Source organism: Sciurus carolinensis, chromosome 4 (genome assembly GCF_902686445.1).
Source record: "Sciurus carolinensis chromosome 4, mSciCar1.2, whole genome shotgun sequence".
Lineage (NCBI taxonomy): Eukaryota > Metazoa > Chordata > Mammalia > Rodentia > Sciuridae > Sciurus > Sciurus carolinensis.
Genome location: NC_062216.1, coordinates 9,561,214 through 9,588,329, shown reverse-complemented (window position 1 = coordinate 9,588,329; position 27,116 = coordinate 9,561,214). Strand labels below are relative to the sequence as shown.

Below are 27,116 nucleotides of genomic sequence, written 5' to 3'. Positions count from 1 at the left end.
ACACCTGGCCTTCCAAGATCCACTCAAACCCCATTCCTCCATGAGGTCCCTCAATTCCCTAGATGGAAGGGATGCACCGTTTCTGAACCAGTGGCTTCAAACTCTTTTGGGACTGTTTACATATACCCCGAAGAAAAGTCCGGTATGTAAGCATCTTCTTCCCCAATTGTGCCTTCTGTAAATGTGCTCTCTCCTTATCCTTGTTCCTTTATAGCCTAGCACACTCCATTGCCCAAAGGAGGGGTTTACTTTTTATTTTTTACTTGTCCTTTGTTATATATAACAGTAAAATGTAATTTGACATATCATACATACATGGTGTATAACTTCCCATTCTTGTGGTTGTATATGATGTGGAGTTACACTGGGTTTGTATTCATATATGAATAGGTCTGATTCATTCTACTGTCTTTCCTATTCCCATCCCCTTTTCCTTCTCTTCATTCCCCTTTGTCTAATAAAATGAACTTCTATTTTGCCCCTCTTCTATTGTGTGTTAGCATTCACATATCAGAGAGAACATTCAGCCTTTGGTTTTTGGGGATTGGTTTATTTCACTTAGCATGGTAAGACAGTCTTCAGTTCTATGCATTTACCAGCAAATGTCATAATTTCATTCTTCTTTGTGGCTGAGTAATATTCCATTGTGTACATATATACCACACTTTCTTTATCCATTCATCTGATGAAAGGCACCCAAGTTGGTTCCATAGCTTAGCTATTGTGAATTAAGTTGCTATAAACACTGATTTGGCTGGGTCACTACAGTGTGCTAATTTTAACTCCTTTGGGTATATGCCAGGAGTGGGCTAGCTGGGTCAAATAGCGATTCCATTCCAAGTTTTCCAAGGAAATAGCTTTGATTAAATGAGGAAATAAATAACAAATATACAAATTCATGTAAATAGCACACATATTTTTGAGAGAAAGAAATTCTCTGAATAGAGGCAGAGCATAGCCAGAAAACAGGACAGCAAGTGTGGAATGACTCAGGGAAAGTGCAACAGGCTGTCCAGACTCCTCTCATGTACCTGATTCCTGAGTTCAACTCTCCAACAGACCTGGCTATTTACAGCTTGGCATCCCTGCCCCACATACACCAGGTTTAACCTTTTGGAGCTTCCAGATCAAAGTACTGCATAAACAACAAAACAGCCAGGGAATTTTAGGGGGAAGAAAAACAACATAGAAAATGAAACAGAACAAAACCAACCTACCCAGTGACTGCCTTAGTTCTAAAAACCTGATTCAAGGAATCAAAGTGTAAAATTTTCTTTAGATTTAAGGGAAGAATCCACGTTTTGATAACTAACCAAATACCTCTATCTCAGGTATAGGTAGCTTTTGCTGTAATATGCTGGGGATTTTCACATCTAAAACTCGAGTTCTATCTCTGTGGTCAGGCAGAACAGCCCAGAAGCTATGAAATAACATGAGTATTGAGTTGCTTTCTCAAAATGACATAGCATTTAATATTCAAATGCAGATTCACAAGCCACAGCAAATCCATTAATCTGATTTCCAAAGCCAGGAAGGCTTTGGCTCTAACAATCAGAAGTGCTCACTAGTTATTGCCAATGCATTTATGGGATCTTTCCAATAGGCACGGCTTGTTTTGTTCCATTAGTGTCATTGTTTTTAAAGGGTGTCCTGTACACTCTTTCTGGGCAGACTGTGCAACTGCTTACAGTAGATGTTTTTCAAAAAACATGTAATTTAAATGTCTCACAGTGAGAGCAGTTAAATACTTTATGGTCTATTCACATGACAAAATACTAGGCAGACATCGAACATCATGGTAGATACTTGATGACCTAAGGAAAGTTCACTGCACAGTTTATCAGGAAAAACAGAAAAGCAGGCTGCAAAGTTACCTCTTAATATTAGAATTAAAATAATTTTTATTTTTCTCTAAGATTTTTGTACTTTCCAAAATTACTACAATAAATATGAAAGCTCCATTATGGTTTCTGACAAGATTGTGAGTAAACACAAGCTACTGGTCCTCTCCCGGATACCTCCTAGCGGGAGAGAGGGAAGGGCAACTGATGAATCTGAGAAACAAAAGCAGAACTGGGAAGATTCCCAGGGAAACAGAGGTTCCTGGAGGGGGAAACTGGCAGGCAGTAGCCTCTATCATGGGTAAGCAGAGCTCGGGTTAGATTTTTGTCCTTTTTTCCCCCTCCATACCATCGGTGGTAATTCATAGTCTGTTGCAATATACTGCAGAGAAGAAGAAATAATTTAAAAATTGACTTAATTTTTTTTTGCATTAAACACATATTTAAGACAAATCACAGAGAAATTAATAGTGAAGATCACAGTGAAGGTAAGTGAAAAAATCCTAAAAGTGAAAATTCTAAAAGTACATCTTACATAAAGGAATGTAAGTCTGAATGGTTTCAGAGTTCTTGACTGCAACAAGGGACACAAGCAGAAAATGAAGTAATATTTTCAAAGTTTTGTAGCTGCAAGGTCTTTTGCCTTCAGTTATATATCCATCCAAACTATCATTTAAGCGTAAAGAAAAAGGAAAAATGCTCTTAGTAATTCAAGGCCCCATAGGTTTATCATTTTAAGAGCCTCTTGGTGAACATTCCTCCAGCATTCCTGGAAGTATAAAAATAACCCAAAACTAAAATCCTAGACAGTATCAAGCTTGTGGGCAGGGGATAAAGCAGGGGAAAGAGAACTAAAATGAGAGACACATGAGGAAGGTGTGGCTTTGGGGAAAGACACAGATATGGATGAGATTTAGGGAAAATAAGGAAGAACTCAGAAGAAAAAAAACAAAATATGCACTTTTAATCTTGCAGAAGAAAACTTCTAAAGCTAGGCAAAAAAGGACTGGGAAAAGAATGATCTGGAAATGGTGAGCCGGGTATGTGGTGTATGCCTGCCTGAGTGCCAGCTACTTGGTAAGCTGAGGCAGGAGGAGGGCTTGAGACCAGCAGTTCAAGGTCAGTATAGCAACATGGTGAGCCTATCTTTAAAGAAAAAGCAAATAACGAAAATAACATAATAGGATCAAAATAAGCTGCAATTGAATGAGAGTTACAAAAACATTAATAGGTTCAATCAAAAGTATCTAGATTAAAAATAAAAAGTCTCTTACTATGTTTTCTACAAGGGATCCACTCAACAGGGATAGAGAGAGAATGAAAACAAAGGGACTGAAAAAAAGAAAAGAAAGGGATGGAAAAAAATAGTAGGAACATAAGGAAGGTGGAAAGTCTCTTGGTGTTTAATGTAGTGTGATAGATAAAAAAAAAAGCAAGCATCAGAAATTCCTGAAAAAAGGAATAAATGATCAATAAAATGTAATGATCATGAACATACAGCCTCCTGAGCATACAGCTAAAGTAAATGAAAAGCAATAGTTGATAAAACTGCAAGAAGAAATATGTAAGTCAACAAATAACATACCCTTTTCAGAAACAAAAGACCTGAAAAACACGGAACACTCAAATTACTACAGATGGAATCATTTTTACCCTACAATGAATACATATTCTTTTCCAACATATGTAGAACATTTACAAAAATAATTGTGCTTCAAGGAAGCTTAATCGAATTCAGTGAAAAAGTATAATTTTATCATAATGCAAAAAAAAATAGAATACTGATATATGACCAAAAAAAATAAAATGAGATGGCATCTCATCTAAAACATATGTAGTCAGCATATGAAAGAGACACCTGCATTCCCAAGCTTATTGCAGCACTAGTCATAACAGCAAAGGTCATGGAGCCATCCTAGATGCCCACCAACGGATGAATGAACGAATAAAGCATGGTATAACATACACATAATAGATTATGCTCATCCATGAAGAAAAACAAAATTCTGTCACTTGTAGCAAAATGGTTGGAACTAGAGGATATCATGTTGAGTGAAACAAGCCAGACAGAAAGACAGGTATTGCACATTCTCTCTCATATTAGAAACTAAAAAAGGTAGAATAGTGATAATTAGGGACTGGGAAGGGCTAGGGGAGATGGTGGTGGAAGAAGGGTAGTCAGATATAATTGGTGCATGCTATTTGCACATATGGAAATATTGCACTGCATTCCATTAATATATACTATTAATTATATGTTAATAAAAAAAAGAATTACCCACCAAAAATCCTATTTAGCCCTAAATCTTACCAGACTGAATGAACTACAACAATTATACTGTAAAATAACCTTTGGTTATTTAAACCATGAATATTATAAACAGTCATGATCTACTTAAAGATGAATGACAAAGCACTGCATATCAAAACTTTAAAACAGAGTTAAATGATACTAAGATAATCTAATGGCTTTAAATACATTTACTGGAAAGTTAAGACAAAACAAATGAGATAAGCATTAAAAGAAAATCAACAGAGTAAACTCAAAGATATAAGGAAGGAAGGAAACGAAGGGCAGAATGAAAATACATTAGAGTCGAACGTGGTGGCACACACCTATAGTCCTAGCAACTTGAAAGGCTGAAGGAGGAGGATTGCTTGAGACTGGCCTGTGGTAACATAGCAAGATCCCATTAAAAAAAAAAAAAAAAAAAGTCTAAAGACCAGAGATCACGTGATTATCTCAGACTCAAGAAAAAGCATTTGATAGAGTGTTGCATCTAAAAAACAAAACAATACAAAACAAAACCCTCCCCTGAGTTCTGGGTTCGATCCCTAGCACCCAAACCAAAACCAAAATATTTAAAAAAAAAAAAAAAAAATCAGAAAATTGGGATAGAGGATAAATTTCTAAAGTTGATGCATAAAGTGTGCAGTAAGCATCATATTTCATGAAGAGATTACAAAAGCATTCCTTTAGAATCGGGTGCAAGACAAGGATGCCTCCTATCATCTCGTTGTTCAACATGGTACTAGAAAGCTCAGCTAGAAAGAGAAAAGTTATAAGGGTTGGAAAAGAATTGACAAAGTAGTTAATTCTCTGCAGATAACATTATCATCAACTGATAAATATTAGAGTAAGAGAATTGGGTATGGTTGCTGAACAAATGATCAATTAAAAAAAAATTATGCTGAGTCCTGTGCTCAGTGAAGGTTAGTTCTTTTCTTCCTTCTCCCTTTGTTTGGCCTAAATTCTTTTCTCCCTCTCATCCACACTTATGTAACACTATTTTTCGTCCTTCCATAGTTTACTCATAAATGTTCCCAACAGCTCAGTCTTTGGCCCTCAGCCTTTTATTTATATACTTTAAAAAGTATGATGACTCTCCAATTTGTTTCCAGACTTGACTTCACATCCAAGTTCCAGTCTTATTTCCAACTGTTTAATGGTCTATCAAATTCGTATCCATCATATCTACAACCCCATTCTGAAACAAATAACCACCTTGCCAACTCTTTCATTTTAACGGGATTACTGTCATTCTCAACGGCACCCAGGCACAAAACCTTTAACTTCTATTTTTTTCCCCTGAAGGTAGTGGAATTCAACACATACTTCTTGAATTAAAGACCTGTCCACGTTTGACTCAAGTCTCCTTTCTTACAGCTTCAGTCTTAATCCAAAGCCTCATTCCTCTATGCTGATGAGATCACAGCAGCAGCTTCTACTATTCTCCTTTGCTAGTAAGGATTCCATTCAAGTAGACCAAGATTAATAGACCCTTTTTGTCAAGTTTAACTTAAAGTAGAACTCTGCCATTATAGTGCATATGCAGTCATAAACCACAAATAAAAATGTGTGGCTATAATACAATAAAACATTACATACAAAAACAGGTGGTGGGACTGGGGTTGTGGCTCAATGGTAGAGCACTTGCCTAGCATGTGTGAGGAACTGTTTGATCCTCAGCACCACATAAAAATAAACAAATAAAGGTATTAAAAAAAAAAAAACCAAAAAAAAAAAAAAAACAGGTGGTGGTAGGATATAGTTTACTGGCCTCTACAGTAGATTATCAAGCTTTTACAAACCAAAACATGTCTTAGGCCTACTAACTCAATGAAGAATCCAACAATATGGGTAAAGGAAATCTCATTTTTTTCTTTTTTTAATGTATAACACAGGTTACCAGCTAGAAATTAAAATTAATTACTTAAGTATGTTGCTCATTACTTTCAAGACCTTTATTTTCCCTTTAAATTTATGGACCTTGAAGGAATAATTTACCAGAAATTACATCAATAGTACTGTAAAAGGTTTTGATCTAAGCAGGACAAACCAGAAGAGTTGGCAGCCAAGTCATCTTTCTGTCTATTATGGAAGAATATATCAGGAATGACAGAAGCTGCCAATAAAAACTCTTGATTCAATGAAGCAGATTATAATGACAGTGATGGGCTTTTGATTTCAATAAGCGGGAAGAACCCAGAATTCTGCTAGCCACAGGAAAAAATAGCAACTTGTCCCCTTTAGACCTTGAGACAAAACTTGGTTATAAAAGAAGGTAGGGAAAACAATGCGGAGTGGCAGCTAAGAAGCACCCTATTGTTCCAGACCAGAACACAGCATTCTTTTTCCCATATTAAAATGGAACATGTTAATAAGCTTGATTTAACCATCTACAATATGTATGTGTGTGTGTGTGTGTGTATATATATGAAAATATGCTGTACATCAGATACAAATTTTTACTTGTCAATTAAAAAGAGATGCAGGGGCTGAGGTTGTGGCTCAGTGGTAGCTGAGCGAGTGGTAGCATGTGTGAGGCCCTGGGTTAGATCTTCAGCATCACATATAAATAAATAAATAAATAAAATAAAGGGTCATCAACACCTTAAAAAATATGTATATATATATGTATATATATATATATATATATATATATATATATAAATAAGAGATGCAAATGTTTTGAATGGGGAGAGGATAAGAGGAAAAGTGGTAAAATGATCTAGTTCTAAGCTTCATCTTTTGCTTTATTATGAAGGTAATAAAATCTTGAGGTTATGTTCATAAATTTACCAATTAAAAAAACAAGACAGAATATGGAATTTCCCTAGTTATCTATGTACCCATCAATCAACTATCTCATCTCCCCATCCTGCCTTACAGACATGGGAAGAACCAGAATTTATGAACTGAACAAGAAATTTTTACAAAGACCTAAAAAGAATTAAATGTTATATTCATAATAATGTTTATGTACTTAGTTCTTTGCCAAATGGGACCACAATGAATGACCAATTTAAACCTTCCAATGCCTTCCCTCTACACATTCAAATAAAAGCAGAATTCCTCACTATGGTCCACAAAGTTCTAGGAGATCTGCGTCTGCTGCTCTTCTGGGCCGCACCATTCGCTGCAGGTAGTACGCTGCATTTCCACCCCTTCTCTGCTCTTTAAACACGCCCAGCTTGTTCTGCTCTAAGTGCCCTCCATTTACCATCCCTTTGAAGTGCTTTGCCCTCAGTACAGATGGAAGGTTTCCGAAGTCTTCCCAACCATTCAATTTAAACTTGACCCAGTTGCTGTAGAAATAACCCTGCTTTGCTGTTTTTAAGACTTGCATCAATCTGCAATGACTGCTCATTTATTCATTTATATTGTGTTCACCATCTTCTCCTCCTGTGTACAATGAACGTAAGATCCATGAGCAGAGACTGCCTGGTGGTTATAACCTAATCCTTAATACTTAGATAAATGCTTGACACTTGGCCCTTGTTAAGTAGTTAATATGTACAGAATAAATGAACAACCTTCTGTATTCTAGATCAGGCTACAGTCTTTGGAAGGACTAGGGCATCTCAGAATCTCAGAGGTGACCCTAAAGGCTATAGAATTCTTTCAGAGGGAAGTACAATCCTAAATGTTGGGATTCTAATAATCTCACTTTTCTAGAATACTCTGAAGAAATCAAGATTAGAAAAAATTTTAAATGGTTGATAGCACACTGGACACATTCTGAATTTGGATTAAATAATCGTAAAGCTGAGTTGTTAAAAGAGAATTTATCATTACCTGAGGGTGTGTAGTAAGCAAGGAAGATCCAGAGACGTAAGAAACTTTCTCATAATGGGACTGGATAATCCAGTTGGAACTTCCAAGGGCATAGCCAGAGCTCAGAGGAGTTACCTGGACAGCACCAAACAGCTCCTAAAAGAAATCACAAAAAGAACCCACAAGCTTTCAGCAATGCTGGCACAGTACATAAGTTTGAAGGAAAAAGAAACAAATATCAACTTTGTTCAGAAATAGAAATTATTTTAAAGTAAACCAGAAAGTTTAAAACAGAAAGACAACAGAGACTGTGGTGGACACAGAAAGTAATCCTGTTGTCTTTTCACCTGAGAATTTCAGCCCAACTGCTGTTCCTGGGCACTCAGGATGCATTCGCTAGAAGACAGAGGTGACACAGTAACAGAAAGAGTGGGAAACTTTGGTTTTCCTTTTTCCTTCTGTGCTAGGTGTTAGGCTCTTGGTTGTTCTAATGGAGAAATGGGAGCCCTTATTTAGGTCAGAGTTAAAGTCGTCCTTGCTGAACTCCTTCTCTGTTCCCTGTTTCACTTGTCCCAGATCTATAGTATCTGTTGTTCTCACCAGATGGGACAAGAGAGATGCCTTTCTCCTTTCTCTTGACCTCACTAGCTGGTGACAGGGAACGTGAGGGTTAGGAATGAACTCCAACAAAAACCTGGCAGCGTTGAAGGAAAACAAGTGATCTTTTTTCTTTGAACAAGATTCCAGGGGACAGAATGACTTTAAAAAGGGAACTACAGGATCCCCCAAAGTACAATATGAATTGAAAGTACTCATGAATCACTTAAGAATAACATGAACACTCACGATTTTCTGAGAATATCCCACCAGCTGGATTTTGCTAAGGGCAGAGTTCACCTCCTGCATTGTGTAGCATCTTCTCCAGGTTGACACTTCCACAGCATCCTTGAGAGGAGAAGGCAGGAGTCTGCAATTGCAATGTACACAATGTCATGTACTTGGCGAACATTTCTTCATGTGATAGAGCTTTCCTTTGCAGGGATTTGTATACTACATTTAAATTGGCCAATTTACTGGCATATGACTATTTATAGAATTTCAGTATAATCATTTTTATTTCTAAATAAATGGTCTATTGTCCTCTTTCATTTTTGATTTTGGCATTTTGAGTTTTCTATTGTTTTTTTGGGGGGGATTCAATTTAACTAAAAATTTATCAATATTATTGATTTAAAAATAAACATCTTTTGATTTCATTGATATTTTTCTAATCTCAATTTTGTTATCCAGGATTTTTTTTGGCAGGGTGGGGGGTACCAGGGATTGAACTCAGGGGCACTCCGGACACTGAGTCACATTCCCAGCCCTATTTTTTGTGTTTTATTTAGAGACAGTGTCTCACCAAGTTGCTTAGCACCTTGTTTTGCTGAGGCTGGTTTTGAACTCTCAATCCTCCTGACTCAGCCTCCCATGCCGCTGGGATTACAGTTGTGCACCACTGCGCCCAGCTTGGGTTCTTTTTTCTTTTCTTTCTTTTTTTTTTAAAGTCAGTCTATTAATTACTGCAATCTGATTGGATTATTTAGTTCATTTGCATCTAACTTTATTAGTGATATAGTTGGATTATGTCTGCCAACCTAATTTTTTTGTTTTCTGTATGTCTTACATCTTTTCTGTTCCTTTATTCATCTTTTATTATTTTCCTTTATACTGTTTTCTGAAGTAGCCTTTTAATTCTTTAATGATTTTCGCTTTTTTAGTTATTATAGTTGCTGTAGGGTTTACCATATACATCTTAATTAGAACTATTTTTGTCTCATTTTGTACTGCAGGACTCAACCCAGGGCCTTGCACATGCTAAGCAAGTGTTCTACCACTCAGCTATGTCCCTTGCCTGAGCATTAGTATTTGAAATCTCACACTGTTTTCCCTGTTCACAAAAAATAAAAGAAATAAACTACTAATGGGCACGAGAGAAGAACTGAATTTAACATAGATGGGGTTTGGCACAGAAGAGAATAAAGCATAATTTGTGACCTTTTGGACCAGCCTCAGAAATATCCCTTTAAACACACAAAAATGTGTCATTAGAAAAACATTTTATCATTTGCTCTAAAATGAGGAATAATCTGGAAGAGTGACCTCCCTGAAATACACTGAAAATAAAGTCAAAGTACTATTGGTGAATGAATGCATGCACTAGTCTCTCCTCTCTCCTGAAATACACTGAATCGCTGTAAAGGGTTACATATGTGCACCCTCATCTACACACACGGATAGCTCACCGTCACATTCAGGATAAAACACAAGGTTCCTGGCACGGTTTTATGAGGCCCTTCTTCACCTGGTCCTGCTTCTGCCTGTATTTTATATACTGAGCCCTTCCAGTGGCCAGGCTCACCTGTACCCACACTCTCTCCTGTCTTCCACCTTTTAGGTGGACAACATTTATTCCTATTTAAAACATAGACCATTCATTCCTTTTTCTCAGATCTTGTGACACCATCTAGGCCAAAGGCACACTCATGTGCTCTTTGGGAAAGAGCCTGGCCCACATGTTACAGTGCAGGGGATTAAATGAGGCTATTGGCAGGGTGCTGCTACTGCTTCTCTCTTCCTTTGCAGCCCTGTACCTGCTGCTTTGAGGAAGGAGAGATTTCTCTCAGAGGCACTGGAATGACGGAAAAACAAGGATTTATATCCAGGAAAGCCCTGATTAAACCCCAGAGTTACCCCTTCACCTGAGCCCATTTATAAAAGGGGGAGAATTTCATCTTCCTTTTAGAGTTTTCTGCAAAGAAACTTTTTTGCCAATGAATATAAAGGGTCTGGTGCAGAAGAGGTGCTGATGAAGGTTTGTTGTCAACCTGCCTCAACACTTACAGGCACTGCAGCCCCAGAGGCATAAGCTCTGTGCACACTACTGCAGCAAATTTCAACCCAGAATGATTTACCTCAATGAACAGCAAAGGTTCTGAACTTGTGTGGCCAGGCACTGCTCTAGAGGATCTAGAGGAAGAACCCAACCTACTACCCTGCTTTAATTCTTTTAAATTGTCAGGATCAGAGAGCCATGGGACTTGGACCTCCAAGGGAGAAGGGTGAAGGTGAAGATCTTGCTTTGGACTGAGTAGGAGCAAGATTTCTTGACTTTATGCCAGATCTGGAAGACTACAGTGGGAGCTGCTAGGGGGCAGGGAGCTACATCTCTCCATTCAGGTGAGTGTGATGCAGCTTTGCTAGGTCGCTGCAACTGAGTCATCTCTCTAAGAGGATGACTAAAGCCATACACAAGGCTTTCTCTTCTTTGAGTTTTCTTACATGGCACTTGACAACCAGTACTGCCATTTCCCAAAACATGAAACTCCTTTTTGCTGGGTCTGTCCTCTCCATGGCCTCTTCAAGCATATTCTCCCCTCCCTACTTCCCACCCAGGAAAATGTCCTGTGAAAATTAGGCAGACTAAGATCTGCAATGGTCTTTCTCAGCATAAGGCATTTGGTCACTCTAATGTTTCCAAGATCTGATATTCAGCCTAGGGAGTAAGCTGGCAACGCTCTGAGCCTTTGTAAGGGAAAGTGGAAGCAGGGAGATGGAAAAAGCCTACAGCCTGGTTGTCCTCGACACTCCAGAATCTACGGATAGAGAAATTACTGCAGTGTTTCAGGTTGGGAAACAATTTGTTTAAACCAAGTAAAAGACTTGTGAAAAATTCAGGTATATTTCTGGGTGGATCTTTTTCCATCTTCCCCTCAGGATAAGTGGTATAGTAAGCATAAACTTAAGTTCTAGTGAAACTGAAGGAAGCATTTATTACTTTACCCAGAAACATTCACTACAGATGTTTCTTGATAACCAGTTTAAGTAGAATGTTTGAAGAAGAGTCTTGTTAAATATGCCTTTCTAAAAAAATTTTACTAATACCCTCTGAAATAGTAATGTATCATTTTTATCCAATTATGTATTATTAGGAAAAGGCTGTTTTTCAAATCTGATTTAATGTTTTTTTGCTTTTTTAGTTGCACTATTCAGCACTTGACTTAACCTCTTTTTCTTCCTATATTTTTAAACTGAGGATAAAATAACTTCCTCACAAACTACAGCAAATAAATACACACACACACTACTAAGAAATATAAATACAGCCAACCTGCAGAATCCATGAGATTGGTTTTAGAAAGCCCCTGTGGATAGCCAAATCTATGAATGCTCAAGTTTCTTATATAAAAAATGATGTAGCTGGGTGTAGTGGCACATGCCTGTAATCCTAGTGACTCAGAGGCTGTGGTAGGAGGACTGTAAGTTCAGGTCAGCCTGGGCAACTTGGTGAAACACTGTCTCAAAATAAAAAATAAAAAGGGCTGGGATGTAGCTCCGTGGTAGAGAACCCCTAGGTTCAGTCCCCAGTACTGGGGGACAGATAGTGGGTGGGCAGGGAGAGAAAGTAGTTCTTGCATATAACCCATGCCTATCTTCCTATATACTTATTAAAAAACACTTTTTTTTTTTTTTTTTTTTTTTTTTTTGGTGACTGGGTGTTGCTATATAACTCAGGCTGGCCCTGAACTCCTGCACTCAAGTAATCCTGCCTCAGCCTGAGCAGCTGGGACTACAAGTTTGTCACAGTACCCGGTATTTCACATATACTTTAAATCATCTTTAGTTATTTGTAATGTCTAATACTACGTAAATGTTATGCAAATAGTTGTTATATTATAGTGTTTAGGAGTACTGACCAAAAAAAAAAACAAAAAAAGCTCAGTGCAGGAGCAAATATTTTTAATAGGCAGTTGGTTGAATCTACAAATGTAGAACTAGACACACAGGGCTGTGTGGATAAATGTATGTGAATTGATTCTATGTGTAAATGCACACCTCCTGCCCTCAGCGCGTACTAATTTCCTCTCTTACCCTTGTGACTAAATTCTCTGGGGATCTTACTCTGACATCTTACATATATTTATACCTTTTAGATCTAAAACTAGTCATTTGTCCTGTCTGTACTTAGAAATACATAAAGTTTTCTTTTTCACATATATTTGGTGACTATTCTCACAAACAATTTAGGTAATTCTTTTTTTTGTTAGCCAAAAAGTCATAAATTAGGGATTCAACAATGTATTACAGGCTTTTTCAAAAGAACACTATTCTCTTGTGCAACGCCAAGATTTAACTTCTAATTCTTTTTTTTTTTTTAACCTCTCAATCATGCCATGTTGCTATGTTTTGCTCATTCTGTGTCCTTGTCTCAGAATGATCTTCTGCCTCATTTCAGTCCTATCCAACCTGCCAAGCCCAGCCCAAGCCTTACCCCTTAGTACTGAATCTGTCAATAAGCTCCTGCAGTTGTTAAGCTTTTGGGCTTTTTTAAAAAAACAAACTTACCATATGCCAGGCACTTGTTAGTTATGAGTTACCAAACAAATAAGTCTATGGTACTCTGAATTTTTTTTCTTTTTTTCTTTTTTGTGGTGTTGGGGATCAAACCCAGAGCCTCACACTTGCTAGGCAAGGGATTTACTACTGAGTCACATCCCTAGCCCTCTGAAAATTGAATATTTATGCTCAAAAATCCTTTTGCTAGTATCCTTTCTACTCCTTCTAGATACTGAGTTACTTTGTCATTGTTTCCTTTTATCTCCTAACATCCTAACTTAGCTTTCCTTAAAACTCGTCTTTTGCTTGAGGTCATAATTATAGAGAGGCATTTATAGAGCCATTAAAGTCATTAGGATTATTGGCTGATTTAGGAGAAGTAGGATAAGGAAACCCAGAGGGAACTAGTTCTGTTTTTTTCTGGCTTTCTAATTTATCAAAGTCAAGTTCTCATAGTCTAAATTTTTCATAAGTACTTTCTAAAAGATTTCAATGTTTTGTTTTCTTCTTATCACACTCCAGTGCCTAATAAACCTGTTTCCCAATATTCTGACATCATGCCAAAGCTCTGCTGCTCTTCCTACATCCGCCAGCACAACAAACAGCACAACAGCATGTCTTTTGGTTAAAAGTTTTAAGATTTAGGACTGCAGGAATCACTTAAAAATTGATAAGTAAAACACTGAGTTGTAAGTATTTGTTAAATGAATGAATGAACAAAATTAATACAAGAGCAGAGTACAAAGACTACAAGGAGCAGAAAAGTTCTTCCCTCATTACAGAAAACAGCACTTTGCATAATGCAGGAGAATGAGGACATGGCAGATGTGTTAATGGACCTTACCAAAAGCAGAGCCTCAATATCAAGTACTTCTCAATATTGTGAAACTAGATTATAATCTCTAATTTTTGCATTAGACCACAGTTATCTCTAGAAAACACAAAGGCATTTGATTTGACTACTAATGCATGACAGGAACAACTCTTGAGAGTATGCAAACTACCTTTGCTTTAATTCTGTGTCTATGGAAAAGAATCTTATCCACAATCTGATATCTTAAGTAAACTTGCTCACCAGAACACAGTCCTAGAGAGATGAACCACTCTAGTTCTGAGTCAGATGTCTCAGCATTAAGTAATTAAAGGAAGTTTTTGTTTGTCAGTCAACATCCAGGAAGTCTGGCTAGCATTGGTCCCTCAGGCTAGTCAACTCTGAATGAAATGAAATGACAGTGTCAGGGATCGTAAGGCTGAATGAGCTGTGACGATTCCATCAAATGCTGCCACTCTAAAAGAACCTGCTTTAAGGAGCCTCTTCCTTGGACCTCTTAAAACTATAACATAAGGAGACTTGGAGATGATTTAATTCAATTATTACACTTCACAGAAAAGGAGACTGGGGTTCAGAGTGGTAAGAAGAGCAACAGTGGGGCTAGAAACAGATTCCTTTTGTTCAGTGGACCACTCTGCTTTTTTTTTTTACCAGGAAAGGTGGAGTCTGCAGAAAAATGAGACTCAGATGATGTGTTCTGGTTCCTGAAAGGAGGTCGTGGGGACAAGGACTCTGGCATTTACTGAGCACCACTATACCTCATATTGTCTTAAGGACATCACTAACACTATTCAATTTAGTCCTTACAAGAACTCTATGAAGTTGCTAACATCATCTCTATTATGTAAACAAGAAAATAGTCTAGAAGAAATAAATTGCTATAGTTACTAAGAGCAGATTTGAAATTTAAACATCAGTCTATTTGACTTCTAAGTCCATACCCTAAACTTTTCTTCCTATTATATAATTAGACCTGATAAATTCCTCCACAAACAGCCAAGAAGTGTCAGAGCAGAAGAAGATAATCCCCACCCGCTCCCACCAGTGTTTGGGTACTGGAGATTTAACCCAGAAGTGCTTTACTTGCTGAGGGTGGCCTTGAACTTGTGATCCTACTCAGTCTCCCACCAGAGTTGTTGGGACTACAGGCATGTACTACCACGCCCAGTCATATTAAATCATCAATTTTTAATATGCATATATTTAAAAAAATCTATAACATATGAATCTTCATTTTAAGTTCAATGCTTATGAGTGGATTTCCTTAATGCTTACAAGAGGATTATAACAATATCTTGTAATGATTTACTTTTATTATTACTGTGAATTTCTGATCTTATTAAAAATGCTACCATTATGTAAAATATTAGAGGCTTGATTAATTTTCTTAACCGAAATATTTTGTTTTAAAATTTCCCATCAAAACTTAAACTCTGAAGTGAGTACTGGTAAGTCAGAGAGTCAAAAATTATATTGCAAGTGATTTTCCTTCCCTTCGAAACCTATCTTCTTTTCAGGAAAAGTATAGTGTCAAAACTAGGAAGAAGGATGGTTGACTTATTTGAAATAAATCTCAAGGAAGTAGTGTCAACTGAGGCAGGAAGTCATATAACTGCCAAAAAGCAGGAGTAATAGTTTTTTTGGTATATATACTAACAATAAATCAAATGCTAATTCAAACCCACTTGGAATGATTTAAGGGAATTTGTCAGATTTTTTTGACCAATGAGCTTGAAATACTTTAATATGTTTTCTTTAGTTGATGGTCTTATTAGTAACTTAAGCTACTAAGATGCATTAATTTTAGGCACTTGATCAAGATCTACTTTGAGAGTACCTAAGTAAGTTTTAAGTCCAAGTAAAAACTAGGGGCTTGAGTCTTAAAACCAGCTCACAGAGGATTGCTTGAAACATATAGGGTTTTATTTTAATGTATGAGTCAACATTTTTAACAGATTTTTAAAAATCACATGTAGTGCATCCAGATTTTGAACTTCTCTTAAAAAAAAAGAAGAAAATGATTTGGCAGTCATGGTCTCATGTTCCCAAACCACAATAAGCTGAAGCTGTACTCAGCTGCTCCTAGAAAAGGATGTGGTCACCAGTCCTGTCCCCACCAGCCCACCTCACACCTTCCCAGCCTGCAGCATGTCAATCTGTGACCTCTGCTTTAGAGCAACTGAGCAGGGAAAGTGAGCAGGAATTCTGGGGGTGGAGGATGAAAAAGTATAGAGGAGACAAGGTCTACATTACCTGGGAAAATTTTTCAGTGAGCTAGACTGCAAGAATTGTTTTTTCCATATGAGTATGCCATGGTACTTTGGGACACTAGATATCAAATGGTCTGAGAGAGAAACCTAAAGGTGGTCTGAGTCTTTTAACATACTGTTGCCCCAATTAAGTAGCAATTTTAGTATGCTGGCCCAAGGTTAAATTCAAAAGAACCCTTTTTTCAGATGTCAATTAAAGAATAAACAGCTGTTCAAACTTTTGTGTCAATTCTAATATTATGCCAAGTTTATCCAGAAGAAAAAAAACAAAGAACAAAACTTCCTTGGTATATCTAACACCTCAGCATATTTCTGATAATTAGACTCTCCTTTCTCTATCAATAACTGTGTCTCATATCATGCTCAAAAGTCAAAATGTAAAACCTGACCAGGGTCAAAATGAAAGATGGCCTTTTCCAACAGTGCATGTTGTTCTCCTTGCTACTCTACCAATTTAGCTTGTGGTTTCTAATTTTTGCCCATCAGGTGGCAAGATGTGAAATTTCAAGGTTTTATTTTAATTAACATCTTCTTTTAAAAGGGAGATTATCTAAACATTTTATGAGACCTTTCAGGACCCCACCGTAGCTCTCTTCTCCTTTAAATTCCATTCACATTCTCCCTAATACATGATGACATTTCTTTGGTGAGTAAGTTATTTTCTTACATTTTACAAAGAATGAGAAGCAAAGGAAAACTGCCAAGGACTTTGCCCAAGGTCACAGAAGAAGAGGCAAATAAGGACTTTGGACCTGAGATTTGGCCCAAGGTTTGGGAAATCAGGAAATACTGACCTCTGAATACCATTTCTGGTGTGCCAAAACTATTTGCAGCTGAATACTATAAAGGGCATAGACTTAAAAGGAGGAAGTAAGGGAAGCCAAAGCATATGTGTTCTATGAGGGAAGAAAACAAAAGTCCTGAGATTTCTAAGAAGGGAGATGTACAGAAATGGGGTCTTATGTGTGTGCCAAGGAAAACAGAAAGGAAAGAGGGAAGGACGGTGGCACAGTGAGGGGTGATGGAAAAGGGAACTGAGAATGAGAATGCCATGGAAGGAGGGGAGGGTCCCTGGACTGGCTGGGAGAGCTGTCAGATTAAGGAAGCCATTCAGCCAAGGTAAAGAAACTCAGACAACATCCCTACAGAAGGAAACACAAAGGAGAATCAGAAAACAAGGGAGAAAACATATTTATTCCTCCACCCACAGCAGATAGGGATCACATCCACAAGGTCAGAGTCAGTACATGTACACAAAGTGTGTATCAGAAGTGTGGACTCTGGGGCTGGGGATATAGCTCAGTTGGTAAAGTGCTTGCCTTACAAGCACAGGGCCCTGGGTTCGAGCCCCAGCACCAAAAAAAAAAAAAAGAAAAAAAAAGTGTGGACTTTGCAGGCACAGGTGAGAACCTGGCTCTTGCCGCATACAGGTGGGGTGACCTTGAACAAGTTACTGAAACTCTCTGTGCCATGTGTATCTTCTGCAGAATGGCAGTAACACCATCACTCACCTCACAGAGTTGCTAAAGGATCAAACAAATAACAGAGTAGTATCTGGCACACGAGTGCTGCTTAAATTAAATAAGTTAACATACGTACAAAGAAATGCATAAATGAGACTCATGCTCAAACTCTGAAAAGACCCAACAGAAAAACAAAGCATATTTTTCTAGCTACGTATGCATAGTCTTATAGAAAGGAGAGTGGCCAGAACTGAAACATTCTAAGGTTGAGATTAGCAGATGGCTACCAGTATCACTGATCTAGAGGGTAGGAGTAAACACGATAGCTAGAAAAAAGTGGGCTTGGGTAGGAGTGTGTGGAACATGAACTACCCAGGAAGTCCAAAGACTAGTTTTAACCCCAGGCTCTTGATGTTTGGACCAGAAGGCTGGGTCTGCTGTGGGATAGGTAGGGAGGTGAAGTGGGCAGTTGCTGGGGTTAGAGAAAGTCCAGTATGTTAAGATAAAAAGCTGCCTTCTTGACCACCCATGGTATTTTTATTTACTTCACCTTTTATAATCTGGTTTCTGGTTCCAGCACTCCAACGCAACTACATCCACTGGGATTGTCAATGACTTCCCCATCTCCACAGACAAGGGCTTTATCACCATTTTACTTGGCATTTCTGTAGATCTGACACCACTTAGTTTTCCTCTTACCTCCCTAGTCACTGCTTTGCAGCCTCCTTTACACTTCTTTTCAATCCTACTTCATAAGCTTCTTTGAAGCTTGAGTATTCCTCTTCATGCTTCTAGTTACTACCTTAGTTCAGGTCTCTGTCACCTCCCTGGCTTTCTGAAACTGTCCCACTGCTGGTCTCCTTTCCCCAACCTCTGCATTCCCTCCCACCCTCCATGCTGCTTCCAGAGTTCCTTTCCCCAAAATAAACTGGTCACGTCATTCTCCTTAAAAACCTGTACTGGTAAACCACACATTCTCAACGACGTAAAATTCAGGTCTCACATAAGAACCTGTACTACCTCCCTCTAGCCTCCCCTCTCTACTTTCATTTTTCACCTCTCCACCAGTCCTAATCCACACTGAACTTCCCAATGTCCTCTGAAGACACTCTGTCCCATGGCACCGTGCCTGGGCCCTTCTAAACCTTCTTTTTAATCTGGTAAATTCCTTTTATCCTTCTCCAAATCCACCTTAATTTTCATTCCCTAAGGAATGCCCTCAGCTTCCTTACGCAGCAAGAGTTCCTCATTTTCTAAGTGCCAACAGTAGGACTGCAAGATTTTAACTGACCTGTTAAAACATCTAATTTTGCATTAAGCCTGAATACCTCAAAGAGAGAGTCCAAGGTTCCTTAACACTCCCATATCCAGCACAGGGTGTTATAAGCTAAATCAAATGTAATCCTTTCATGTAATATGAAGAATCTTTAATTCTAATGTGATCAATGCTTAAGCATAATGACTAAGCAAATGAAACAACTTGGCAAAGCAGAGGGCTCTACAGTCCACAGGAAGTCCTCACCGTTGTATGTCCTTATTCTTCCACAAGGAGGCAGACTGAGCCTTTGGCACTCTTTCAATGAAATTCACCAGTTCTTCCATAAGAAGCCTGAGTTTAAACAAAATGGGTGAAAAAGATTAGATAAACACCTTGATCTAACACTAAACAGAAGAAATGGACTTGTCCACCCACCCTATCCTACTTTATCATCCTCTCTGTTCAAATAAGATTGGGTGTCATTTTATATGGTTAAATAAAAAATGCAGCTTTCTCACCAAAAAATGTCAAAAATTATGAATTTAAGTGATTTAATCCACCTTTAAATCAAGTCTGATATGTTTCTCTCTAAACACAGATGTATACAAGCTTTTTAAAACTAATTATAAGATTCCTGCCACTATATTACTAAATAAGAAGGAAAATTACTATGAACTACTCATCTTAGCAGCAGCAGGGGCAAAATCACTTTTTAAAAATGACAATACCAAATGGAGATTTTAAGCAGATAAATGAACTTGACATGTATTTCAAAAATCAGCAAGATTCCACTGGTACAACAGTCCAAGGACTAAGTCCTCAAAATTCAACTAAAGGATCAGGAAAAGGATAGATCTCTCTGAGATCAGGAGATGGAATACCGTAGAACTGTAGTCAACAGAAACTAAGGAATGCTACATTTAACTGAATCAAGCTAGGGATTCACGGCAGAGAACTGTTCTTAAGGGCTAGAGGATCACGAAAAAGCTATAAACACACTATTAACATCTTGAGTCCTTGGTTCATAACCTAACATAGATCCATATTGACTTAAATCTCTTCCAAATCAACAGAGAAATTTATTAGCACCTGAAAGTTAAACAACTTCATCTCACTTCCATTTATTTACTTAATCCTAATATTATCTCCTTCTCCCCCCTATTCCCTTCCCAGTACTGGAGATTAAACCCAGGAGCACTCTACCATAATTTACAGTCCCAGTCCCTTTTTAAATTCTGAGGCAGGGTCTTGACCAATTGCTGAGTCTGACCTCCAACTTGCAATCCTCCTGCCTCAGCCTCCTAAGTAGCTGGAATTGCAGGTGTGCATCATGGCACCCACTCCTCCTTCTATCTTGAAGGAGCAGTATTAGTTCCAGCACCCCAACATCTAGGACTCAGGATCGTTATTCTGGTTGAACTTTCATAAGAATACTCTGAGGTAGTCATCCTCACATTTTAACTTCTTCATATTAGACTAACATTTTTTGCTTTTCCTCTCATTGAAACTTATTCATCGCTGAGGTTTACCTTCCTATATATTGGCCCCTCCTTGGATCCCTTACGGTTTTCTGTACATACTGCAGACAATGTAGTTTCACACACAAAGACTGTTTCATTTCCAATCATTTCATATTGCTGAACATCTGCAGGACACTATAACCTAAGAAACTATATCACCTCTAAATTTGATATTTTGGGTCATGACAGTTTTATATCAATATTGTTAATTTATTTCAAAACAGAGATTCTTTTCTGGGGTAATTTTCTTGACAAGTTTTTTTTTTTTTTTCTTATTAAATGGTACTATGGTTACTTGCAGCAACTACCCAATACAGTCAAGGCCCAGTGGGTGAGAGAGGGACAATGGAGTTCACTTGAAATCAAAGGAAGACTGTACAGTGCTGTTTCACTCTGTCACCAGCAGGAACATTTTAACCAACTAATTACTTATTTATCCCATTTTCTTTAAGCTGTCTCTATTTTTAATCTGCAATAAACCATAAAAGGGGAATATTTTGAAAGCAAAACAATAAAATTTCTTTGCTTTCTTTATTTAAATGTGCTAAAGTTCCTTCCTCTGAAGTTCTTTCTTTGCCTTGCATCTTTGTGGCATTGTCCTAAACACTACCTCTCCTGATCAGTTCATCTGCAAGGAGCTATCTTCTCGAACTTCCAGTTTATGGAAAACAGAAACAAAACAAAATAACAGAAGCCAAACCAACATAAAACCAAAACCTAAAAACACAACACACTAGCAGGACTACCCACAGCATCATTCTCTAGGCACTTCCAAGTTGCCCACTCCTTCCTGTTCTTCGGCGAGTTGCTCAGAAGGAAGTAACAGTCAGTTTTGGCACCACACTCCACTGCCCAGTCATCACTGAGAGGAGTTCTGCAGCATACCCAAGGGGATAAGAATAACGCTCTCACCTGCCGATCTGAACAGTGGGTTCTGTGGCATACACTGTGCCTGTGAATCCGGTGTGCTCAGTGATGTAGGGCAGCGCCATCATGCAGTGATAGTTTGAGATGAGAATCACATCTACTGTAGACAGGTCTATTAGCTCAGTCTGAAAAGGAAGGGATGATAGGTATCTATGCAGGACACATAGATCAACATGATGTGACTGAAAAATGATGCTGTCAGAATGCAGAGTACTTTTTGTACTTTAGAATAATGAGGTCTTTCCTGCAAAATTTCTGTTCTCTCATTGTAGGCTGTTTCCTAATACTACATTAAGCAGCATTACAGGACAGCTAACAATGGGAATGCAGTCAGTCCCCAGCAACACCATTTTACCAGAACAAAGTTCTGGGGATACATGACGAGACACTCTAGTAGCTATGGCAAGTGAAATCAGGTAACCTGAAGCAGAGGGAGCATAGTATAAGCTCTAAGGGCTAATTGGAAATTAGTGCACCATTGCTACAGGTAATGGGAAACAGGGAAACAAGCAGAAATCTGCTCTTCAAAAGTCAAATGCAGAGACAACTGGCTTTTGTTTTTGGAGGCAACTTTGACCACTAGTTCTATACACAGGGGAGGAAAAAAAAAAAAAAAAAACAGGCAGCAGTCATTCAAAGAATTCTATCCTAATTCTCACATTCTATCCTAATCTTTACCCCAAATCTGCCCTTTAAGTCCATTATTAAGGTTACATGAAACAAGAAGGAACAGCAGGTGAGGGAAAACGCTATCCAAGTTAGGTAAATTTTAAAGATACTCTTATAACAGAAGGAATTTTTCTCCCATAAATTCAAGTCCTACTTGTTGAGACTCAGTTCTCTTCTTCCAATTGGCTGTCCTGATGTGCCTGGATCAAAGAACCCACTTGTTCCTCAGAACTGCCACAGTACTTAGGCGTACCTCTCTTGTGACAGGACCCTGTACAATGGTACCTCAGAGCAGCACCTTGTCCTCTGACTGTCCCCTCCCATCCAAGGCGGGCCTTAAAGCACTCATGTGGAAGGGATCCTTCTCTGTAAGGAGCACCAGCTGGGGGGAAAGTGAGGTGTTGTGGCTTGAGACATCATCATGTTGCCCTGGAAACCAAACGATCCACCAAGGACAAGCACAGCCACGTCTATGGATGTGCTTCAGTCAGGAGAACAGGTTGTTGAACTAATATGTCCCCCACAAAGGAGAAAGAACAAAGATATCCATGACATAAGCAAATGATAAGAGGCAGTGTGCCATTTTGGCTATGGGTATTTTCTGGTTGAATGACTTTACATATAAAATAAGTTAATTTAATAAAGCTGCTGAGGCATCACAGGCTCCTGAGGACAGCAAGTGAGTAGAAGGTCAAATGCGCCTCAAGGCTAGGGCAATGGCATTTATGTGAATAACATGCTAATGACAATGGCAGCCAAGGAGTATCACCCAGAACTCCACACTGTGCACTGCACCTGCAAGACAACATCCTCTTGACGAAGGATCACATAATACCCCGCTGGTTCTCTTCTGCACTACTCTTTGGAATTATTTCTGAACAAGTAAGGAAATTAAGACAGCATCAGAGTGGCAAATGAAGAAGACAAATGACAGGAATGACAGCTGAAACAACAATAAAGCTCAAAAGCATCATTACCTTCCCTTATACACGTAGCAACTGGGTAAAAAGAACCTCAAAATTTTTCTTTAATATTAAAAAAATCAGCCCAGAGTCTAGAACCATGAGAAATTTGGTGAGGATAGTTAGAAGAAAAAAATATGTATTTATTGGGTGTGTTCATATATAATATATATGTATATATCAAGAATCCAGGCTTCCCTAGCCATTTTCCCCAAGAAATGAATTTACCATCCAAACCAAGTTTATGTATTCTATTTATATATTTATTTCCATACTTTCAAATCAACAGAACCCAACAAAAATTATTTTAACCTTAGAACTGTTGTGTACAAACATTTGGGGTTCTATAAACTGAAAAATTAATCATAATTTGTTGGTTACTTCCTACACTGCACTAGACCATAACACAGTCTGTGAGATCGACTTTGGGGATACAAAGATTGTTTAAGGTGGCTGCACTAGATTATTAACTTCATGAGGACTGGGCTCGGGTCTGCTGGACTGACCCACAAGCCAGAAAGACCAAACTGTAGTCAGTGCCTCTCGCCTCCATCTACCACATTCCTATTTTCACCCAATCCTACTATGGCCTGGCACTACCTTAAAATAGTGACTATTACTCATCTGCGCCACATAATTTTGCTTGAAAAGCATTATATGACTTTAAATCCCTAACTATATCAGTATCGCTTTGGCTTGGCAAAGGTGAACTGTGCAATGGTAACCATCTAATTTAGAAGTTGAGTATTCTGTGGGGCAAGTCAGAAAGTCCTAGCAGCATCAATTCAAATGTTCTACATTGTCCGTAAACTGAAGGCTGCAGTAATCAAGGTCATCTGTGGTATGCTGAAAATAAATGTAGTACCTGGGATCAGGAATATCTGAACAGATGGGGAACTGTTCGACCACACCAATTCCTTAAGCGACAAACAAATGACAAAAAGATTTTAACAGCAGTAATGGAGGGTTCAGGATTTTTTTTTTTCTTTTTCCCCAGTGCTGGGGATTGAACCCAGGGCCTTCTGCTTGCAAGGCAAACACTCTACCAACTGAGCCATCTCCCCAGTCCAGGATTCTTAATTGTCTGCTTCACCTTTACTCTTAACAGTATAGCTCAAGCTTCCTCCCTTACCTGTTACCTTCTATTATCTTGTCCTCTTTTTCTTTCTCTTTCATTCTGGTAACCCCAAAGGTGTGTGTGCACACATACTTCAAAAAGAGAAAAAAGTTTATCCATAGGGATCAAACAAATGTAAAAATGGAACGAATGGGAGGAAGAAAGGATAAAATCAGGGAAGCTGCACTTCACATTGTCTTTTCTCTTTGGCCTGAAGTGTGAACGTGCTTTCCACAGGCACTGTAACTCACTGGGCACGTGGAAATAAAAGGGTGACAGCTTCTCACGGATTTCCTCAGGAACCCTGGGGAAACCACTGGCTTCCCTACAGTTCATCTACCCATTGAAAACTCCATGAACACTTCTCTAGGGATCAGCCCTGTCAGGCTGAGATTAGTTACCTCTAGAACTAAAGGAAACTGTCTTAGTTTCCTTTGAAAGGGTGCAACTGGTCCCAAACCCTAACAAGTCTCACTGTGATAATAATATGTAAGCATTACATATCCATTACTCAGTTCAGAATTCATGAATTTCAAACAATATTCAATATATTTTAGGTCAGTAAGAATTTTTATAGTTTTCTGGCATTGGTTGAATAACAGCAATGCTCAATTACCCACTGTAAGCAAGACTATGAAAAGTAGGGTAATCTAAGCACAAAGGTATTACAATTACAAAACCAAAAAGCTTGAGTTAATTCCTTACCTTATTCAAAACTATGCCATAAAAGAATTAGTGAGGGAGTATAGAAGAGAGTTATAAATAGGAAGAAGACAGTGACTTAAAAGACTTATAGATAATATAAAAAGCTCCTAAATAATATTTTAGCTTATAAAAATATGCTGGGAAAAAGAGATTCATTTCAATTTGAAAACAGAAAGCTAAGGCCCTTAAACTATGTCTTGACTTCACTGGGAGAGATTACATGATGCACTGTTTCTATATTAAGATTCCTTTTCATCTTACCTCTGGTAAACAGAATTCAGGCACAGAATCCACAAATACATGACCTGAGCACTCCTTCAGCTCCTAGAAGAGATGAGGAGGAAATACTAGTAAGAGACTTCTAATACAGTACCAAAGAAATAACATCTCCAACCAAACTGTGAAGGTGGGAAGTTATTTAGACTAACTGTTCCCTGTTTAGTTATGAAGTAGGTCAAAAGTCTTATTGAGGGCAAAAATACTGCTTGGTGGCAGACTCAGGATTCCAATGCACACTCCTTGATGCCTCTTCAAGGAAGTTGGGCAGCTGGGTAAGGTGGCACACACCTGTAACCCCAGCAGGTTTGGAGGCCTACACAGGAGGATCACGAGTTGAAAGCCAGCCTCAGCAAAAGCAAGGCACTAAGCAACTCGGTGAGACCCTGTTTCTATAAAAGGGCTGGGGATGTGGTTCAGTGGTCAAGGGCCCCTGAGTTCAATCCCTGGTACCAAAAAGTTAAAAAATAATAATAAAAAATAATAAGGAGGCCAGGCAGGAATGCATGCTGCTTCTATTACTCTGATTCAGTGGTTTTCAATAGTTAAGAAGTCCAAACCAGCAACATTAGAGTTATCTGGAGACACATATAAAATGAAAACTCCCCGGGCCCTATCTAAGATCTAAGGAATCAGAAACTGGGGATAAGGACATGGAATCTATATTTATGACAAGCACCCAGTGATTCTGTTGTGCAATCAGGTTAGAAGTCATGGCCCTAGACAAATTACTGAGCCCTTTCTCCACTTACCAAGGGTTGGGGGAAAAGGGGCAAATAAGGCAGGAAGCTCAAAGGTAGGGAAAAAGTATGAATGTAATGCTTGCCCCTGTAGAATATATACTTTATTTGGGATTATAAACTAAATGTATTTATTCAAAAAGAAAGAAGTATACACATGAAGGAATAAATATAACTTCCCAATGAACCCATGACAATCACACTGCCTGTGAAACAGTGTGAATTCTTCCAAAGGCCAACCCTGAGAAAAGGAATGGAGAACAAGTAGTGTAAATGCAGTTGCTATTTTTCCAGTACCTCCCATATAAACGACGAAGTGATCAACAGGAAGAACGGTGGCTGATAATGGATGTCACTGAGTCACATTTCCACTTAGGGAAACTAGAACTTATTCTCAGGGGAAACTTTGAGAAACGGTATAAAACATATATCTCAGTGTTATGTATTTACCAACTCCTGTATAATGTGCAGTTTTAGAAAAAAAATTATCAGGCAAAGTCACATGGATCCTGGCAGCTGGAATTATGCCAGAACACACTGAAATGGAAAGGCTTGAGGGATATAGATGGCCACCAACAGGGTCTGCTACCATGCCTCCAATAGAGTTTTCTTCCCTCAGTGACACTTTAAACAAGTCTATGGCAGATTTTTCTGTATCTCAAGGTTAAAGTAATCTATGACTTTACAACAAAACCAGGAAGAATTTGGCCGACAGTACCCTTTGCTCTTTCCAGAAGGAAAAAATACTTAATAGTTTCATTCCTTTGTGTTATCATTAGTTACAGAACATATATTTCTACATTTTCAAATACAAATTTAGTATCTAAATTTATATACCAGAGTCTGAATGATGATTTTATTCTAAATCTTTATCTGAAATAGGGTATTAATTATATTACTATCCTTCCAAATTTTACAAATCTCATACTAGATACTACTTCCCTTTGTCTACTGTTTCTGCTCCTATGAGTACCATTTAACTAGTGACAGGCTGAGTCCAAAGCAGTTCTTAATTACAATGTACCTGCCAGTTAAAAACAAATAAGCAATTATGTTTAATGGGAGAAGACTCCCAATTCTCTTAGGATGAGGTTGAAAATGA

General features: G+C 38.2%; 1 protein-coding gene across 3 annotated transcripts in view; it reads right to left on the bottom strand.

Moving 5' to 3' along the window:
- Positions 1-27,116, bottom strand: part of Ints9 (integrator complex subunit 9) — a 105,561-nt gene that overhangs the window by 31,810 nt on the left and 46,635 nt on the right. For all 3 annotated transcript variants that reach the window (XM_047550572.1, XM_047550574.1, XM_047550573.1), the window contains 5 exons: positions 25,260-25,322; positions 21,531-21,670; positions 19,363-19,449; positions 8,746-8,866; positions 7,921-8,055 (listed from right to left, as the gene is read on the bottom strand). In XM_047550572.1, the coding sequence (XP_047406528.1) occupies positions 7,921-8,055; positions 8,746-8,866; positions 19,363-19,449; positions 21,531-21,670; positions 25,260-25,322 (546 nt within the window). The remainder of the gene's footprint in view (positions 1-7,920; positions 8,056-8,745; positions 8,867-19,362; positions 19,450-21,530; positions 21,671-25,259; positions 25,323-27,116) is intronic.